Below are 20,364 nucleotides of genomic sequence, written 5' to 3'. Positions count from 1 at the left end.
AAAAATCAGGCAGAAAAAAGGTTAATTGGTTTTTACCATCACCTGATGCCTTTTTTGTTTTTACTATATTGGCAATAATTATTTTGTTACTATATTATTGTATAATGAGCTCGACCGACCGATCATCTGTCCATGTACTTTTGTGTACACGATATTTCAACAACCATTGAATATTTAGCTTTCATATTGCAGATATCTATCCCTCATGTCATTATCTCAACCTGATTAGATAACGGCTGTGATTGGCTAAATGTTGGTGACATGGAGATGGCACACTGCCCAGACTGACTCTTGTCAGAAACTGCTTCAGCAGCACCAGCACTATATAACAGAGTATTGGGGTATTTGGGGTATTTAAATTAACATTAAATGGGGTATTTTCAAAAAAGGCATTGGAAAAGTAGCTTCCTCGTAAGTTTTGGAGCGAGCTGTCTAATCATCACCCTGCACTCGTTCAGGGAAAGGCAGGGTTAAGCATTCGGATCCGTCCGTACGTTGTACGTACGTGCGTGTCTGCATTGAAAAAATTCATTTTCTCGGCAACCATTTTTCCGATTGACATGGAATTTTCAACATAGGAGGAACTCCTCCTGCAGAATATTTTATTGAATATTATGACATCACAGGTCACATGGTATGGGCGCCATCTTGGAAAAACCAAAAAGCTTTGCAGCTCTATATCTCAAAAACCCCTGCACAGAAATAATTGAGACAGGTCTCATTGCAAAGAACTCTCCATGCGGAATAACATATGTGAATGATGACGTCATAGGTGCTACTTTTATGACGTCATAATTCGACAAGTAAAAAAATTTCTCCGATCAGGATGAAATTTATTGAGCATCTTCTCGGTATAAATTGATGCAGAAATAAAATCATAATAACGTTGTAGGTCACGTGGTTGGGGCGCCATATTGTTTTGAGTGAAAAACCACTAAAATCCAATTTTCTCCTAAACGACTGAACAGATCGAGGCCAAACTTTGCAGGCAGAATGGCATACCCATGACGAACAAAAAAAATTGCGCGAGAATTACGTCATGCATCACATGATGACGTTTTTAAGCATAAACTTTCAAAACCAAGCTCCTCCCTCATTTGTGATCTTTTGAGGGGAAACTTCACAGAATGTGTTCAGCATATCAGTTTACGAAAATCACCCTTTGGAATTTGCGATAGGTCACGTGGTTTGGCAGATATAAATAATTCAATGAAAATATGGAAAAAATTATAACTCTTGAACCGCTTCATTGATCGACGTGAAACTTTATATTATAGTAGATGTAATGAAGTGTAACGTGTGCAAAATTTCAAGATGATTGGATGTACCGTCTGGAAGCTAGAAGTTGTTATTGCGTGAAGAAGAAGAAGTCGTCTAGAGTGGGCATGGAATTGATTATCACACTGCAAATGATGAGCAGGCAAAGTAGGGAGCGACCTCACGGGGTCATTTTGACCTCAAATAAAATTCTGATTTCAGATTTGTCAATTGCCAAGGTATATTAACACACGACCAAAACAGATTTGGCGAAATTCCGACGATTTTTGACGAAAATATAACATTTGTGTATGCATTTCAGTAAAGTAAAGTGTGTGCCATGTCAGCATTTTAAAAAGTGAAACGTGGCTCATTGTAAATAACTCCATATGGGGAATAGGTGTTGTTAACGGTGACGTCATTGGTGCCATAATTACGACGTCATAATTCGACAGGGACAATGCTTAGTCTGATCAGTTTGAAATTTATTGAGTATGATCGATGCATCAATTATTTAGAGAATATAAATTTATCATGTCATCGCTCACATGGTCCAAATGGCAGCCATATTGGATCAAAAAAAAAGAAACGTTCAAAAATAGAAGAGTTGGCTCACACCATGTTGACTGCGCAGGGTAAGTATTCTATGAATACCATCTAGTTTTGATACATGTGCTGGGAGGAGGTTGCAATAAAGACGTGGACAAAATGTCCTGAAAGAATGGAGTGATAATATGATATTTTGATGATCCTTTTCCTCGACTGAATAAATGTCTTATTGACCTGATTTATATTTGGAAGTTTTAAACTTTGTGTCCTGCAAAAGACTGACACTGAATTGTATGCAGGTGATGTCTATCCTGTGAAAGTGGAATGCACACAAAACAACAACAATTCTCCTGTCTCAGAAGCTTTGAGATATGCTTCTGCAAAAGGAGAGTCAGATGTTCCTTTGACAAATGGCTGTGCTGCCTGTTCTGCAACTGGTAAGCAGACACCTCTAAAATTACCATCTCAGGCTGAATTTACGAACCGCACTTAGTGAGCATCTTGCTAACAAACTCGTAAACCTTAAACACTATCAAAAATATTGTTGTATGTACACAGCTAATCCGCCCGCCCAGATCGCAATTTGTGAAGGGAGATTACAATCTAACACAAGCCAATTAGTTGTACATGTCGAAACATCTGATTAGTCTGTGACACGTCACACATATCTCAAGCATTCAATTTAAATGATGCACTTGCATAGAATCGCAGCTTCATAGACAATTGTTGAAGGGGATGCAGCACATTGCTCCTCATCGTCGGTTGATCCAGGTGATCTTACACAAGACTTAGCAGATTCCTTTGAGAGTTTGAGAGTCTATAACGCTGGATAAATTTAATATTGCCATTTTTCTTCTGTGTTGCATCTATCCTCAAAGATTCTCAATGCACGTCGGTGTACTGCCCTATTACTATTCTCGTCTGCCTCCTCTGGAGCTTATTCAAGCACTCCTAATGCATCTACACGATATTCACCATCCCATGTTAACTACCAATCAAAAGTCCTGCAATGCTTGCTTCAAGGCCTTAAACACACTCTCATACATGCAGTTGCCAACATTTAAAGTTTTGTTGTTGTTTAAACGCTTATAGTGCAGCGGCATAGCAAACCAATTGTGCATTTTGTGATGGAAGCACCAAATTTGGCAGAATGATAGAATATTATATGGAGAACATTTTCAGATATGGAACCACTTTGGAATTCACCCCAATGTGGCCGCCATATTGGATTTCAAAATGGCGGCTTAAAAATCTTTAATTACAAATATTTCTGGTTCTATACCAGCTACAGCCTTGATTTTAGTGTCTGGATGTACAAACTTGAGGTCAAGGAATTGAATGGTTCTACTTAGAAGTTGATTTACTGACGCCATATTGGATTTCAAGATGGCGGAAATTGATTTACTGACGCCATATTGGATTCCAAGATGGCGGCTTCCGAAAATCTGCTGACCGATATCTCTGGTTCTATGCCAGCTAGATACTTGATTCTGGTGTCTAGATGTACATTTCTGAGGTCAATGAATTGAATGGTTGTATTGAAATATGTTTTAATGCACATAAGCAACTGATAATCCCATATTACGTACATTGTATACACACGTTCAGCAAGAGAACTAGTGAGCGTATTGCATCAAGTCATGCCAAGTGTCACAGTTCCAACTCAATGTGAGCAGTCACCATCACAGGCACACAGTGCTGTGCATTTCAGAGCCGCTTTCTTGCACTTGCATCTCCCACTGCAACCTTTTTCGCACCCACAACAGATGAGTTCATAGCAGGATTTGGCAGCTTCTGGTAGTGTTGTCCACAGAGGATCGAACTGTCCGTCATTGTCCACCCACCCCCAGTCGCATGGTGATGGGAGATAGCAGTGTGGGACAAGAGACTGTCCCCAACAATGTCCACCCTGGTAAGTTGCTCTCTTCACGTGTTGTACTAGGGCGGCCTGTGTTGGAGGTATTGCTTCAATGGATCGAGATTTCTTTGCAAAGAGTTTCTTTCTTGCCAGATTCACCTCAGAACATGTGCATGTGCGGTCGTACAGAAGCACTACGTATCTCTCCAGGGTTGCCAGTGTATCCTCAGAGATCTCACTTGGTGCAGATGCCAGGTCCAGGAATGCATTGGTCACTTCTGGAAAAGTTTCCCATACTGCCCATGCTGTTTTCTTGCCACGACCTGCAAAGCTCGAGACGGTATCACACCCTGTGATTGCATGGAAGATTGGCAGTGCCTTGGCTTTGTCTGGTCCCAGGGTAGCAGACAGCTCGTGTGCTGCTATGTAGCAGAAGTTCTTTCCGGTTCCAAACGCTAACCAGAGTTCGTCCACTACCTCATTAAGCTCCTGGGCCATCCACACAGCGAGAACCACCACATCTGTGTCCACGGTGCGGATGAGTACTCTGCGGTGTCCAGATTTCATAGCAGCTGCTGCGTGGAGCATCATGCGCGTGTCTGCTTCCTCGTGATTGCACGGGGCCAAAGCGGCTGTGTCTGCACATAGTGGTACAGCAATGACCTGTTGGTGTAAGCATGAACAATACCGTGATGTAAATTAAATGTGAATTCCTTTGGTGTAGGTGGTCACGAATAAAACCTGACATGAATCTGCATAACATTTATTAATTTATTTCAGTACATTATTTCAAGTACATAAATACAGGGCAATTATTATTATTATTATTATTATTATTATTGTTATTTACTTGGCATCAAACACATGAAATCATACAATATGACATTGCACATATAACAGTAGCCTGTTCGTGTACACTCCCCCAAGATGCCAGGAAAGAAAAAAGCAATTCAAGAACACTATGGCCAATAGGCCTTTCTTAACAATTTGAGGGAGTGTACCGTGGACAGCTAAAGATTATATATACAATACAAAATATTCTTCCGAATAGATAATACAAATCGGGATTATATAATCAAAATTAAATTATATGAAAAGAATACACATATGTGGGTAAGAATTTACTCTACAACAGCATAAATCAATAATACATTGTATAATATGTACTGAAACCACAGAAGATTGTACACACACTCTCAAACACACAAGCAGGCACGCACCCACTCTCACCACCCAGACACATACACACACTTTCACTAACACACACTAACATACATCATGCACATTACCTGTTCACCGTCAGTAGCAATCAGCTGTTTGTCTGGCACATCGATGGACTCCGTGACCTGCTTAGACAGAAAGCTGAAGAGTTCCTCCTTGTTCTCGTCGACACGGAGGAAACTGTGCCAGTTGCCTGGTAGGAGGGCAGAGCCAGTGACACGTCTGCGTATTCCCTTGCCTCTGTTTGTCCTTGCAGTTGCCTTCAGGCTGCCTGACTTTGCATAGCGGTCCCACACTAGATCGAGACGAGATCGATGTTGAAGCTGTGACATAATGTATGGAACGAATACTTTTGTGGCATAGTCAAGAAATGTTTTGGTCTGGCCTGGGCTCAGCATTTGAACTATTACAGCTCCATCGAGGATCACAGAAGATACTTGTGGTGGGTCCGACTTTGTTTCGACAAGCTGTTCTAAGGGCTGCAACAAGTCAGCTTTGGAACCAAAGCGGAGCTGTCCATTTTGCGAGAGTGCTGGCGGATGTGCGCTGTTCTCATGTTTGAAGAACTGCTCGAGACCCCCATCTCTGGTTTGGCATGCGATGTATAGTCTGGAGAAGAGCTCTGAATCACTCTTTGCAGAGGCTACTTGTTGTTTGCTCTTCTGGGCAGCTTTGACCTTGATGGATGAAAACAACGGGAGTTTGTTGCGTTTGATGACATCATTGAGTGGCTTGGATCTGTCTGCCAGACGTTCCTTCTCAAATGAATGGAACTGATCTCTCCCAATCTGTAAAGCTGTACGTACAGTATCTACAACAGCTGGGCCCAAGATCTCCAGTGTGCCCAGGACCAGCAAATCTGTGCTTTCTTCTTCAAAGGGGCTGCCCATCTCTTCGATGACTGTTGTCAGTGCACGGACATCTTAGACGAACTTCTTCTGCACACTTACTGTCGGTTTGCTCATGGTGGTGGGTGTGCTCTCCCCTTTGGCGCAGTTGCTGTGAGGTCTCAAATTCTGTGATGACTCGAGCAACTTCGGGGCCAGCCACCATCCACCGTCGAAGGGCACTTGGATTTTCAGTTAGGCCCACTGCCCCGCCATCGCCTTTGACCGTGGCATTGTTTTGTTCATGAGCCTGGTCTAGGGAGATGGCGGAGAAAGCATGCCTAGTCTTCTTGGATGTGAAGTGCCCCGCATGGAACTTGGCAGCAACATCTGGGTGTTTCTCTGCAATGCCAACCATGTCCCTGATGTGGACTGGTAACCAGCGAGCATAGTGGATATGGCCCAATGCAGCGAACCATGCAGCTAGCTCTGGTAGGGTGTCCATGTACAGCGTGAAGTTGGACTCTCTCAGTGAACGTATGTAGAGGAGTATACAGAGCTCCAGGTTAAGTACAGTGGCCCAGTACTGAAACTGTGGACATGCCGCTGCTCTCTGGTCACACCATGCCTCGAACTAATGCACTGCCAATGTCTTCCTGAAACACCAGCAGGACATCTCTTCCCTGCCTGTGCTCCTGCAGATCAGGGAAGTGTGCCAGGATACGCTCCTTGAGTCTGGTTGTATGGACTCGTGTTTCCAGCACAACTCCGAACTGTTCCATTCTCATTGTGTAGAGCTTGGTGAGGTCTGCCATCTTGAATACAGGAGCAGTGTCTTCTTCTTTAGCAGTTTCCTCTATGTACGTTACCAGTTCAGCAAGGACTATTGCTGAAATGACATCTACCGTGCTCTGGCTTTGCTCAGCAAGCTTTTTTGCTGCCCTTACGCGGTTGTATAGGGATGTCAAACATTTCTTATGGTACTTGGCCTCTCTTGCGACCATGTCCCCAGCACTCAGTTGGGCTAACAAAGTGGTATCCTGAAGAAACTCTGCAGCCTTGCGAACGTGTTTATCTAGTTCCAATGTCGCTGCTTGATGAAACTCCAAACCAAGCTCTTGCTGGCAGAAGAAGCACAAATTGTCGCATATGCTATCAACACAAGCTGCCTGAGACCTAGTAAGCTTGTACTTATCTGTGATTGTACTGGGGATAGGGCTTCCCTCTGAATGACTTCTCTTCTGTACCCGCTGTAGCTTGGTAGTGTTATATTTCACCCTGCATGACTTGTGCCACTTGGCTTGGTGGGCAGCTAGAGTGGCAGCTATCCCTTGGCCTTCATCCAGTCGTTGCAAGTCCACGTCTTGTGGCAGCTTGCCTAGTTTATTGAATGCTGATAGATTGTCTTCAAGTGTCTTGTATCCAGCAACTGCATCAGTTCTTTTCGTGACAGCAGGACACTGTAGGGACTCTCCTATATCAACTTGACACAGAACACAGAGTTCCCAGTCCAGTGGCGTCTTTGGCGTTGAAGTTACATGCTTGGTAACATGAACTAACTTGAACTGCTTCGACATGATTGAAACCTGGATGGAGCAAACAAACAAAAAAGTCGTTTAATTAGGGGTTAATCAACGGACCAGCATGTTTTATCTACAGGACAATACACGACCCCCCCTGAAATTTGACACCAAATGACCTCTTTTAGGGGTATTTTTGGCCGAAATTTTCAAATTTTTCACTCCCCAGACCCCTAGATGTTCCCTTGAGCTCAGAATCGCCGCTGTAATGTGTCTACTGATGTTAGAAAAGATATAGGGTGAATGGGGCAATAATTGTGCCTGTAGGATTTGTTTCCGCCACCCCCCCTAAGGGTTACAGATTTTTAAAGCCGCCATTTTGAAATCCGATATGGCGGCGACCTTGGGTGAATTTCAAAGTGGTTCCATATCTGAAAATGTTCTAAATATAACATTCTATCATTGTGCCAAATTTGGTGCTTCCATCACAAAATGCACAATTCTTCTTAAATTTTTGCTATGCCGCTGCACTATTATGATTTGGTTTTGATAGCGCATTAGATAATCACTCTTCGGCGATTGACGACTAACTTTGAACTGGTGATCATCACACATTAGTGTTTCCACAAGCGTCTAATTCTTAAACACCTTTCTAAATTCAGCCCTTAATCTTTTGAATTCAGAATACCGTATATTCCAGCATACATGTCGAGGTGGATTGCAAGTCAAATTGGCTAGTTTCCCCATTTTCTTTCCTGCATTCAAAAATGCATCGATTTGGAGTTCAAGATGAAGATGAACCGCAGTTGTTAGCAAAACTTTCAGTCAATCTGAACCATAACAGGTGCTAATTCCTCCCTGACACTGTCACACCTCCTTTTGTCACAATTCCTCAACCTATCACCACCTCACCTTTTGTTCTCCTTCTCCTCATCCTGCCCTCTCTCCCAGCTCTTGTGCAATCTGACACACTGTCAACAGCTCTCCGTACCTCCAGGTCTCCTCCCTCAACTTACCTTCCTCCAGCATCCCCTCTCTTGTAACTGATGCTCCCACTTCTTTAATGGTATGGACCTCAAACATCTGCGGTTTTTGCTCATACCTGACTGATCTCTCCATAAAGGTTGCTTCCAACAAACCAGACTTGATTTGCTCAACAGAAACTTTCCTCCTTCAAGATGTCTCTGACTCCTTAGTATCTCTCCCTGATTACTCCCTCCTCTGGTATGATAGACCTGAGCCTCATCCTGGTGGCAGAGTTGCTCTCAATATGAGAACTCTATTCCTCACTCTCCCTGACGCTGCCCTCACGTCGCCACACCCCAGGAGTGTCTCCCTCCTCCAAATCCTTGTGGCATCTGCTCAAATCTGTTTCTGGTATTTGTTCCCCTCCATTACCTCAAATGGTTACACACGTGACACTGCATGTGAAAAAGCTGAATGCCTCAACTCTGTGTTTGCCTCAAATCTTGTGTCCCAAACCCATCGCATTCTGTACCCACCTTACCCAGTCGTACCCAGGTGCTCCTGGACTCTGTGTCCTTCTCTCCCGACAAGGTGAAGTTTCTGTCAAGCTCAGACACTGATTCTGCAACTGGACCAGACGGCATCAGCCCACAGGTCCCCAAATCCTGCACTGCCGCTCTATCACACCCTCTCTCTGTTCTCTTCACCCTCTCTTTTGCTCAAGGTCATCTGCCATCTGTTTGTAAATCAGCTAACATTACGGCTTTACACAAAAAAGATACAAAAACGGATTATTGCAACTACAGACCAATCAGCTTGCTCCCAATCAACAGCAGGGTCATGGAATCCATCATCGCTTCTGACATTAAATCCTTCCTCTTCTCCAATGGCTTGATCTTTGATCATCAATTTGGGTTCAGATGAATGAATGAATGAATTCAATCATTCATTCATTTCTCCAATGGCTTGATCTTTGATCATCAATTTGGGTTCAGATGAGGCCACTCTAATCTGCACATGCTGCTTCTGCTGTCTCAACAATGGATGGAGGTCCTCAATGCCAAACAGGAAATCCGAGCCGTCTCCCTTGACATATCTCATACCTTCGAATGTGGTTTGGCAACCTACCCTGCTCACCAAACTCTCTTCTTATGGTATCCATGGCAATCTTCATGCATGGCTTACGGACTTCCTCTCTTGTCGGAGTTAACATGTGGCCCTGAATGGAATTCTCTCTTCCCCACCCCCTCCCCACCCTCCAACCCCTCCTTCCTGGCCAGCTTAGAGTTCTTCAAGGCAGTGTCCTGGACCCTGTGCTTTTTCTGGTCTTCATCAATGATCTCTCAGACTCTCTGGAATATCCTCTTTTTCTCTTTGCTGATGACTCCACTCTCTGCCGCTCCATATCTCAATCCTCAGGCAGCAGCTTCTTCTCTCTCTCTGCAGACTTGGATAAAATTGCAACACATGATGGAACATGTCTTTCTATCCTGACAAATCTCACACTCTCACCTTGTCTCTCCGAAAAGACTCACTGGAAACCCTTCCATGAACTTTCTCAAGAATCCTCTCGAAGAAGTTCTGTCACTCAAGCTTTAGTGTCTCTGCCATGGTCTTTGCTGGGAATGCCACATTTTCAAGCTGGCCTCCAAAGGCCGTCTCCTCCATCGTGGCCATCTGGCCATCTGGCCATCCTCCAAGGATGGAGGAGACTGGCCATCCTCCATCGTGCGAAATCCTGTCTTGGCACTGCTGAGCTTCTCACCACATACAGTCCACCAAAAATATTGGCACCATTGCACTTTTTAAAAATAACTAAAAATTTACTTTTAAAATAAGTTGAAATTGACAAAAGTAGTTGATCTCCACAATTCTTTTTTCACTGTTAATACTGGGTGAGCCAGAAATATGGTTATTTTTAACACTTGTGTGAAGGTATAAATAAAAAGTTGTATTTCAAAACAAATTCTAACAATAAAGTGAACTTCATAAAATGCCATTTATTTGTGGAAATGAACATCTCGGAGATGCGTACCATTTAGTCTGACACATTCCTCCAATCCTTGACACCAATTATTCATGACATTCTGAAACATGGCCACGCATTCCCTCAAAAAAATTATTGCGGGCAATCTCATCGTCTTGGCTTAATTCATGGACACTTTGAATTTGATAGGGATAAAAGTTTAAATCCTTATGCAATATGCGGCGTCGTGACGTGTGAGAAATTATTAAGGCTGATGCATGCTTTCGGCTGGAGCGATGCGGACTTCTCAAAACTGACTCCCTTACACGCTCAATGTTTTTTGCCATTCTTACTGATTTGGGTGCTTCCGGCGGTTTCTCTGTTAAAGTTGAACCGGTCCTCTCAAACTTCTGAACCCATAACTTGATAGCACGAACAGACGGCACATTTCCATGATGTTGAACATTGAAATGGAGTTTGATTGAATTGACGTTGTGCAGCAGTTGCAACATCATTATTCTTGTAAAAAGCTTTGATGGCGAAAGCGCGTTCTTCACTTGACCAGTTCCACATGGTCACTCAAGTGTTTTTCCTGCAAAAAATAAAACTAAATCAGGAAAAAAATACAAATAATAAAAACGCATGTTCAATCTTCAATATCATGAATGAATTTATTTGGAAATACAATTTTTTATTTCCTTCACACTAATTTCAAAAATGACCATATTTCTGGCTCACCCTGTATAACAGAACCTTTTTTTTTATTCAGAACTTAATATATCCTTTTAAATCAGTAAATTAAAAAGAAATGGCATTGACAAAATTATTGACACCCTGGACTTAATATTTGGTAGCAAAGCCTTTGGACAAAATAACTTAAGTCAATCGCTTCCTTTAGCCATGAATAAGCTTCCTTCACCTCTCTACTGGCAGTTTGGCCCACTCTTCTTGTGCATACTGCTCCAGTTCTCCCAGATTTGAAGGGTGCCTTCTCCCAACTGCTGTTTTCAGATCTCCCCACAGGTGGTTCAATGGTATTTAGATCTGGACTCATTGCTGGCCACTTCAGAACAGTCCCGCATTTTGTCTTGAACCATTCCTGGGTGCTTTTTGAAGTGTGTTTGGGATCATTGTCCTGCTGCAAGACCAACGGCCTTCGACGGCGACCCAGCTTTCTGACACTGGGTTGAACATTGTGTTCCAAAATGCCTGGGTAATCTCCTGATTTCATAATGCCATGCACACATTCAAGGTACCCAGTGCCAGAGGCAGCACAGCATCCCCAAAACATCACTGAACCTCCTCCATGTTTGACTGTAGGGAAGGTGTTCTTTTCTTTGAAGGCTTCATTTTGTTTTCTGTAAACATAGAGATAATGTGCTTTTATCATAAAGCTCTAATTTGGTCTCATCTGTCCACAGAACATTCTCCCAGAGGGATTATGGCTTGTTCAGGTGTGTTTTGGAAAACTCCAGTCGGACTTTCTTATGTCTCTCTCCCAGCAGTGGGGTCCTCCTGGGTCTCCTACCATAGAAACCCCTTTCATTGAGTTGGCGACGGATGGTGCGAGTTGAAACTGTCGTACCTTGTGTCTGAAGATCAGTTTGAATCTGTTTGGCAGTTGATTGAGGTGCTTTCTCCACCATTCAAACAATCCTTTGCTGCAATCTCCGATCAAGTTTTCTCTTGCGGCCATGGCCAGGGAGGTTGGCTACAGTGCCATGGGCCTTGAACTTCCTGATGACATTGCGTACGGTGGACACAGGAACATCAAGGTCTGGACTTGTAGATGGACTTGTAGCCTTGAGATTATCCATGCTTGGCTACAATCTTGTGTCTGACCTCGACAGACAATTCTCTGGTTTTCTTTCTTTTCTCCATGCTCATTGCGGCACACAGATTGGCACAAAACAGCAGAATGACTCATGTTCTCTATTCAAACTGGTTGAATGAGTGATTTTTATATTGCAGGCACCTGCGACTCACCACGGGTGAGTTCAATTCCAAAGTAAAGGAGAATCACCTGCTTGAAATCGAATTATTTCTAACAACTTCTAAAAGGTGCCAATAATGTTGTCCGGGTCATTTTTTGATTTCTGTGTGGAATCAGCTAAGATTTAGTGGTTTTTTTCAGCTTTTTTGTTTTGTACCACTTCAAACCAGAGAAATACATATGTATGTGGATACCAAAATAATTTTTAATTTCAACAATTTTCTGGAAGAAAAGGTGCATCATTTGAAAAAAGTGCAAGGGTGCCAAAATTTGGGCCACGACAGTACGTGTTCATCCGCTGCTTGATGGATCATTGGTATCCCCCACAACAAATTTGATTCTGAGGGTCTTTCACTCGCTCACCGCAGGCAGGTTGGTGGTCTTTCTGTCTTCTACCGACTCCTCTCTGGCCTTGCACCCCTTGAAAAAGTCGTACCTTGTGTCTGAAGATCAGTTTGAATCTGTTTGGCAGTTGATTGAGGTGCTTGATCTGTCTGTGCTCTGTGCCCTAAAAACTATTCCTGCAGGATGGTTCCTGCAGGATCCACGGTGTGTACCCCGGTTTAGAATAGGTACACCGTATCCCTGCGCATCGTAAGAGGCGACCAAAGGTTGGCGTCAGGAAGGGCATCCGGCCATAAAAAAAACATTGCCTCAAACAGGGAACCATGATTGTCATGGGGCCCGCAAGGCTAACCCCCGCTCTAGCGGGGGAAAATGGCCTTAAAACGATCATTCATTCATTCATTCATGCACAAGATCTGCCAGCAACCCTCTTCTGGTGAAACTGCCAAAATCAAGACTCTCTACTCGCCATCACTCTTTCATTCCTCTTTTCTCCCACCTTTGGAACAAACTCCCTCACTCTTACTTTGACTCCGGTAAACCGACTTAAATCCTAATGTTTTAGTGCCGTGAACAAACTTTAGTCACAAAATAACAAATATATTTTGTGCCAAATCTGGTTACAATCCCTTCAGCGGTTTCGGATAAGAAGTTGTAAGTGTTTATACAGACGGACGGACGGACTGACTGACTGACGGACGACGCGCCATCACATAAGAACTTCGATCCAGGTGAGATAAAAATGAAATGAAATGGATAAAGGCAAAGAAGAATGATGAGCGACAAATGAGAGGGGAAAGAATGTTAAGGAGGAGATCATGGAATGTGTCGAAACAAAGTGTAAATATCGGGATAATGCATAGCAGGTGCAGGTTGAGAGGATATGAGCGATCAAAGTGGACCACGACGAGGTGAGGCTCTGGGAGCTGGAGCAAATTAATGGTGTGAAAGGGTGCGTGCCAAGCTTGGGTGGAATAAACAACCCGGGGTTCTTTGGAGTGCCGAACCTGAGTGTAACGGAGTGTGTGCCGCGAGTGTGCAGAGTGAAGTGCATGAACGAGCGAGAGTACGGGTCATGCACCGACTCAGACGGGGGCAACCGTTAGCTTGCGAGCTTGAGGGGAGGGGTGAGGTTACCGAGCAGGAAATATTTTAAATGCTGGGATGTTCTGGTCCTGTGTGCGGGAGATCAAAATGAACAGGTTTGTAATCCGTACAGGTCCAAGGGAAGTCACATTTCAAGGCACTGCTGTCACTGTGTGTTAACGGTCCGTGTCAAACAAAACTCCCGCATGCAGATGATTGAAAAATATTCCCCAAGGAATGGTGTGTGGCTGATTGTGTGCAGCACAAATGGTGCACCCGTCACGAATGGCAAATTCAGCATGAGTTCGTGAGAATGGTGTGCGAAAGATCGTGAGATGGCCGGTGTGTGTAAGTTGTGTGCGCTGGAACGAGAGGTGATTTGGAGATGCACCATGGTATGAGAGGGGGCGTGGTGAAGGTTATGGGGCTGCATGTGTGTGACGTCTGCGTGTGTGACGTCTGTGGAGGTTCCGCAGCATAAGCAGTGGATGTGGAGAACACGTCGGGGTTCCCCGTGGGAAATCCGCCGAATGTCAGTGCGAACATTTAAATTAATTGTCAGGTGGAGTTTTCCATAGAGGGAGCTCGCATGGGATAGACTATTGAGTGTGGAAGCGGATTAAAAGGTGGAACGCCGGAGCAGTCGCTGCTGTTTGAACGTGTTGGGCACCCGAGGAGAAGCTGCCTATCTGTTCATGCCATGGAAGGATTACCTGCCGAGATAAATTGTGTTGGCAGGTTTGGCGGTCTCAATCAGTGTCAGTAGTTGCTTAACATCCCGTTGGCCCATGAAGCTATCCACGACACGGCAACCTGCGGGTCCAACCTGCGGTTGGTCTTTCCCTCGCGGTCCCCATGTGCTGTTTTTGTCTTTCCCTCACGGTCCCCATGTACTGTCTTTGTCTTTCCCTCGCGGTCCCTATGTGCTGTCTTTGTCTTTCCCTCGCGGTCCCCATGTGCTGTCTTTGTCTTTCCCTCGTGGTCCCCATGTACTGTCTTTGTCTTTCCCTCGCGGTCCCCATGTGCTGTTTTTGTCTTTCCCTCGCGGTCCCCATGTACTGTCTTTCCCTCGCGGTCCCCATGTACTGTCTTTCCCTCGCGGTCCCCATGTACTGTCTTTGTCTTTCCCTCGCGGTCCCCATGTGCTGTTTTTGTCTTTCCCTCGCGGTCCCCATGTACTGTCTTTCCCTCGCGGTCCCTATGTGCTGTCTTTGTCTTTCCCTCGCGGTCCCCATGTGCTGTCTTTGTCTTTCCCTCGCGGTCCCTATGTGCTGTCTTTGTCTTTCCCTCATGGTCCCCATGTACTGTCTTTGTCTTTCCCTCGCGGTCCCCATGTGCTGTCTTTGTCTTTCCCTCGTGGTCCCCATGTACTGTCTTTGTCTTTCCCTCGCGGTCCCCATGTGCTGTTTTTGTCTTTCCCTCGCGGTCCCCATGTACTGTCTTTCCCTCGCGGTCCCCATGTACTGTCTTTCCCTCGCGGTCCCTATGTGCTGTCTTTGTCTTTCCCTCGTGGTCCCCATGTACTGTCTTTGTCTTTCCCTCGCGGTCCCCATGTGCTGTCTTTGTCTTTCCCTCGTGGTCCCCATGTGCTGTCTTTGTCTTTCCCTCGTGGTCCCCATGTACTGTCTTTCCCTCGCGGTCCCTATGTGCTGTCTTTGTCTTTCCCTCGTGGTCCCCATGTACTGTCTTTGTCTTTCCCTCGCGGTCCCCATGTGCTGTCTTTGTCTTTCCCTCGTGGTCCCCATGTACTGTCTTTGTCTTTCCCTCGCGGTCCCCATGTGCTGTCTTTGTCTTTCCCTCGTGGTCCCCATGTACTGTTTTTGTCTTTCCCTCGCGGTCCCCATGTATTGTCTTTGTCTTTCCCTCGCGGTCCCTATGTGCTGTCTTTGTCTTTCCCTCGCGGTCCCCATGTGCTGTTTTTGTCTTTCCCTCGTGGTCCCCATGTACTGTCTTTCCCTCGCGGTCCCCATGTACTGTCTTTGTCTTTCCCTCGCGGTTGTCAGCTCTTTCACGAGCCTCGATTCAGTATATAAAAAAAAAAAAAAAAAAAAAAAAAAGGCGGGGAGAGTCCGAGAAGTCCCACTCCTGACACACCCCAAGCCCCAAACCCCGCGTCTGCAACAATATTTTCACTCTATCTGCTGCTTGGCAGTCAAACAAAATTGAAAATCATTCCAAACAGGAAAATAACTGTTTATAATGACATCATAAAGGACACAAACAACAGGCACAAATAACTAATGTAACATGTTAGACAGAGTGATGTAATAGACACTGTGCAACTCCAGTAAATTCCAGAAATTTTTAAAAATGAATTTTACAATCTTTATTTCATTTAAATTGAATTAAATACTTGAACACTGTTGAACACAAGTCACCTTATTGCTACTTCCACTAACCTCCAGTTTAGCATGACTTTGACATGTTAAATAGGGTGGTGTGTAAGGGCGTAAGACAAGACAGCTTCAATAGTTCTTAACATCCGGAATTTTTGTTTTTAACAATATTTAACTTCATCATTATATTTAAATTAAAGTATACATTCCATGACATAACATGTTCTATTAACTCTCAAGGTGGTTCTCAATCTCATTTTCACAATCATTTCCTGCAAAAGACTGACGCTGATTTGTACACAGGTGATGTCTATCCTGTAAATGTGGAAGGCAGACAACACAACAACGATTCATCTGTCACAGAAGATTCAAAATGTGCTTCTGCAAAGGAAGGTTCAGATGATATTAACATGACAAACGGAAGTACTTCCTGTTTTGCAACTGGTGAGCGGAAACGTCAAAAATTAACAAACAATCTTTTTTGTTGAGAAAATATAAAATTTTCAGAAATGTGTTAAATATTTTGCATTTTGATTTTGACAAAAAAACAGAAAATGTTGTGTTCTTTTTTCTGCAGAACAATCCAGAAGTAATATGGGACAAATAAGGTCCAGTCACAGCTTTACAGTGAAGAAGAAGCCTTTTTTGAAGAAACAATCACGAAATCAAGACTCACTTTCTATAAAATACAAGTGCTTGTCTGGGCCTCGCAACACCAAGATAAATATTAAATTAAACAAACACAAGAAGGTTCTAGAAAGGCGAACACATTATAAGTGTAATGTGTGCAGAATGGATTTTGCTTCAACGAGTGACATCAAAATACACAGGAGGATCCATACAGGAGCACGACCTCACAAATGCTCGATATGTGAAAAAGGTTTCTCTGAAAAAGGCAGTTTGAAATTACATATGAGGATCCATACAGGAGAGCGACCGCACAAATGCTCGATATGTGATAAAGGTTTCTCTCGAAAAGTCCATTTGAAATTACATATAATGATCCATACCGGAGGGCGACCTCACAAATGCTCGATATGTGACAAAGGTTTCTCTCAAAAAGGCAATTTGAAATTACATATGATGATCCATACAGGAGAGCGACCTTACACATGCTCAATATGTGATAAAGGTTTCTCTCGAAATGCTGATTTGAAATTACATATGAGGATCCATACAGGAGAGCGACCTTACAAATGCTCGATATGTGATAAAGGTTTCTGTGTAAATGTCCATTTGAAATTACATATGATGAACCATGCAGGAGAGCGACCGCACAAATGCTCCATATGTGATAAAGGTTTCTCTCAAAAAAGCCATTTGAAATCACATATGGGAATCCATTCAGGAGAGAGTCCTCACAAATGCTCGATATGTGATAAAGGTTTCTCTGGAAAAGTCAATTTAAATATACATATGAGTATCCATACAGGAGCGCGACCTCACAAATGCTCGATATGTGATAAAGGTTTCTCTGAAAAAGGCCATTTAAAATCACATATGAGGATCCACACAGGAGAACGACCCCACAAATGCTCGATATGTGATAAAGGTTTCTCTGAAAAAGGCAGTTTGAAATTACATATGAGGATCCATTCAGGAGAGCAACCTCATAAATGCTTGATATGTGATAAAGGTTTCTCTCAAAAAGGCAATTTGAAAACGCATATGATGATCCATACAGGAGCACGACCTCACAAATGCTCGATATGTGATAAAGGTTTCTGTGAAAAAGGCCATTTGAAATTACATATGAGGATCCATACAGGAGAGCGCCCTCACAAATGCTCAATATGTGATAACGGTTTCTCTGAAAAAGGCAGTTTGAAATTGCATATGAGGAACCATACAGGAGAGCGACCTTACAAATGCTCTATATGTGATAAAGGTTTCAAACAAAAAGGCAATTTGAAAACGCATATGATGATCCATACAGGAGAGCGCCCGCACAAATGCTCGATATGTGATAAAGGTTTCTGTGAAAAAGGCCATTTGAAATTACATATGAGGATCCATACAGGAGAGCAACCTCACAAATGCTCGATATGTGATAAAGGTTTCTCTGAAAGAGGCAGTTTGAAATTACATATGAGGATCCATACAGGAGAGCGTCCTCACAAATGCTCGATATGTGATAAAGGTTTCTCTAAAAAAGGCAATTTGAAAACGCATATGAGGATCCATACAGGAGAGCGACCTCACAAATGTTTGATATGTGATAAAGGTTTCTCTCGAAAAGACAACTTGAAATTACATATGAAGAGCCATACAGGAGAGCAACCTTACGAATGCTTGATATGTGATAAAGGTTTCTCTCATAACATCAGTTTGAAATCACATATGAGGATCCACACAGGAGAGCTCAAATCGGAAATACCAGGATATGAAAAATAAAATTAAGGGGATTTCGAAATTGAAGAAACCAAAAATTGTACCAGTGATAGTCGAAGCAACAGGGAATCTGGATAAACAAGAAAACCTTAGTACTTAACATGCATTCTGGGGAATATCACGTTAAACAAACTACAGGTGGAGACAGTCAGAGGTTCAGTGAGTATTCTAAAAGGAGCCTTTGGATCAAAGCTATGAGAATGAAGTTTCACAAACTGGTTCATGAATAATAATCCTTTACCGTTGAAGGAGGTGGAGATTTTGAGTTCTGTTAGAACTTCCTCTCACCTCCTAAAATCCGCCGATGGGGATAACAACCAACGAGAGCTTCCTTACAAATGTTCTATTTGTGATAAGGATTTTATTTACATACGGAGCTTGAACTTCCGTAGTGTAACCCATGCTGAAGTGCTTGCATAAAAAGTGCTCTGTCGGTAGGAAAAGTTTTGCTGATAAAGGTTTGTTAAATTCACATAGCATTACCCATACTGGGTTGTACGTGCCCCCCTTGAAAGCGATCCTCAGCAGTAGGCAAGGTATTCAGTGAACCAGTAATGAGAAAGCTATCATGAAAGCGTGCAGCCCTTTGGGAATATACCTTGTCAGCACAACTCCTCAGAGTACCATCTGTAACCCCTGACAACCAGCCAACACCCCGAACCCCTTCATCAAAGCCATACGGCTGGCTGTCGCCCGAATGTCCACAACAATCAATTCAAATTTGTGTCAAAAGGCAACAAGAATCTCACAATGTTAACCCCATCCATGTGCAATCTGCGCTCAAACTAAATTTAAAGAAAACGACAGATATAAAAAAATTTAAAAAGGAAAATTCATTCATTTGGTGCTCCATATCTTATTATAATAGAGCAAACATATATGGTTATTTATGTTTATTTGTGACCAAAACGTCTTCTTCTTCTTGAAATAAAATTAACACCCAAAACACAGTCCGTGAACTCTTAATTACGTATTGTTGAAATATACCAATTGACCCTTTCGACTGCTGACACCCCTTAGACCTTTGACAACCTTTTAAGATCATAAAGACCCAAAATGCCCTCAAAGACTCAAAAGACCCTGAATACCCTTGAAGATCCAAAGTACCACAAACACTGAAAAGACTCTGAAAATCCTTAAAGACCCAGAGGAGCTAAAAGACCCCAAAGACCCAAAATGCTGCAAAGACCGAAAAGATGCAGAAGACCCATGTAATCATGTTTCAATAGCATGTAATTAATAGACGTACTCAGTGCAATTAATAGATCTAATTAATGGATGCACTGTACTCATATTCCAATAATAATGTTACGTTTGTAGGGGGTAGACAATGATTACCTTAGAACCAGGTAGATTTGCATAAATTAGCATGTTCCGTATGTCGCGATGAAGAAGAAGAACCACCATGTGATAAGTCGGGAATTTGGATGAGCCCGGATGTCGTGTAAGGTGTATCTTCATTTGTATGTTATTACGAGGAGTGGGGTAAGTTAATTAGCTCAGGAATTATGGGTAATTTATCCCCTGTATGTCGTTACCTCTGTAATTTATTTCCTATGTCCCTTTTGGTACCACATCATAGACACATAGCCAAGCCACGCAATTGACACTCTAATTAAGCTCACTCATTATAAAACCACTGGAAATCATGCATGAAGCACCAGTGCTAATTACCCCGACTTTGGAAGCTCACAGGACAGACGGGCAAGCCCATAAGGGCAGTGATTGGTCGGGGTTTGGATTGATGGGATGGACTGGTGGTGAGGAGCGACTCGCTGATTGGTGAAGCACCCCAGATGATGTCAGAGCCTGGGTAATAACATCACGCTCTAGCGGACATTTTGCTCTCTTCTTCTTGGCTCCTCACTCTGACCAACATTTCCCCCTCATGTGCCTTGTCATTCTGAAGACAATAGCGAACGGTCGCGATTCCCTCTCGCGATTTTTCTCGCCTGGACCTCGTACGAACGGAGGCATTTTTCTCTCGGACTCAAGGGAGCGATCGTGAATGGCCGTGTTTGGAGATCTTTTCTGGTGGTCATAAGGAGA

General features: G+C 43.4%; 2 protein-coding genes across 2 annotated transcripts in view; one reads left to right on the top strand and one right to left on the bottom strand.

Annotated features, from left to right (window-relative positions):
- LOC137417060 (uncharacterized) overlaps positions 1–19,257 on the top strand; it is an 83,050-nt gene extending 63,793 nt beyond the window's left edge. The window contains exons 3-5 of the mRNA XM_068102816.2: positions 2,106–2,243; positions 16,228–16,368; positions 16,502–19,257. Coding sequence (XP_067958917.2) covers positions 2,106–2,243; positions 16,228–16,368; positions 16,502–18,318 — 2,096 coding nt within the window. The 3' untranslated portion in view covers positions 18,319–19,257. The remainder of the gene's footprint in view (positions 1–2,105; positions 2,244–16,227; positions 16,369–16,501) is intronic.
- On the bottom strand, positions 3,351–8,315 carry LOC144889907 (uncharacterized). The gene is made up of 3 exons (XM_078771121.1): positions 8,249–8,315; positions 4,954–5,681; positions 3,351–4,327 (listed from the first exon to the last, which is right to left on the bottom strand). The coding sequence occupies exons 1-3, from the start codon at positions 8,313–8,315 to the stop codon at positions 3,470–3,472; spliced, it is 1,653 nt and encodes a 550-aa protein (XP_078627247.1). The 3' UTR covers positions 3,351–3,469.
- Positions 19,258–20,364: the final 1,107 nt, after the last annotated feature.

This window comes from Myxine glutinosa, chromosome 1 (genome assembly GCF_964187855.1).
Source record: "Myxine glutinosa chromosome 1, kmMyxGlut1.1, whole genome shotgun sequence".
In the NCBI taxonomy this organism is placed as follows: domain Eukaryota; kingdom Metazoa; phylum Chordata; class Myxini; order Myxiniformes; family Myxinidae; genus Myxine; species Myxine glutinosa.
The sequence above is the reverse complement of the archived record's forward strand: the minus strand, read 5'-3'. Positions and strand labels throughout refer to the sequence as shown.

What these genes read in the sequence shown, in the direction of transcription:
- LOC144889907 (XM_078771121.1), bottom strand. Translation starts at nt 8,315, where the DNA reads ATGTTTGAGGTCCATACCATTAAAGAAGTGGGAGCATCAGTTACAAGA. An exon ending in AGAGGGGATGCTGGAGGAAG is followed by an intron (nt 5,682 to 8,248) that starts GTAAGTTGAGGG and finishes CTGTACGTACAG; the next exon opens with CTTTACAGATTGGGAGAGAT. An exon ending in TTGCTACTGACGGTGAACAG is followed by an intron (nt 4,328 to 4,953) that starts GTAATGTGCATG and finishes TTACACCAACAG; the next exon opens with GTCATTGCTGTACCACTATG.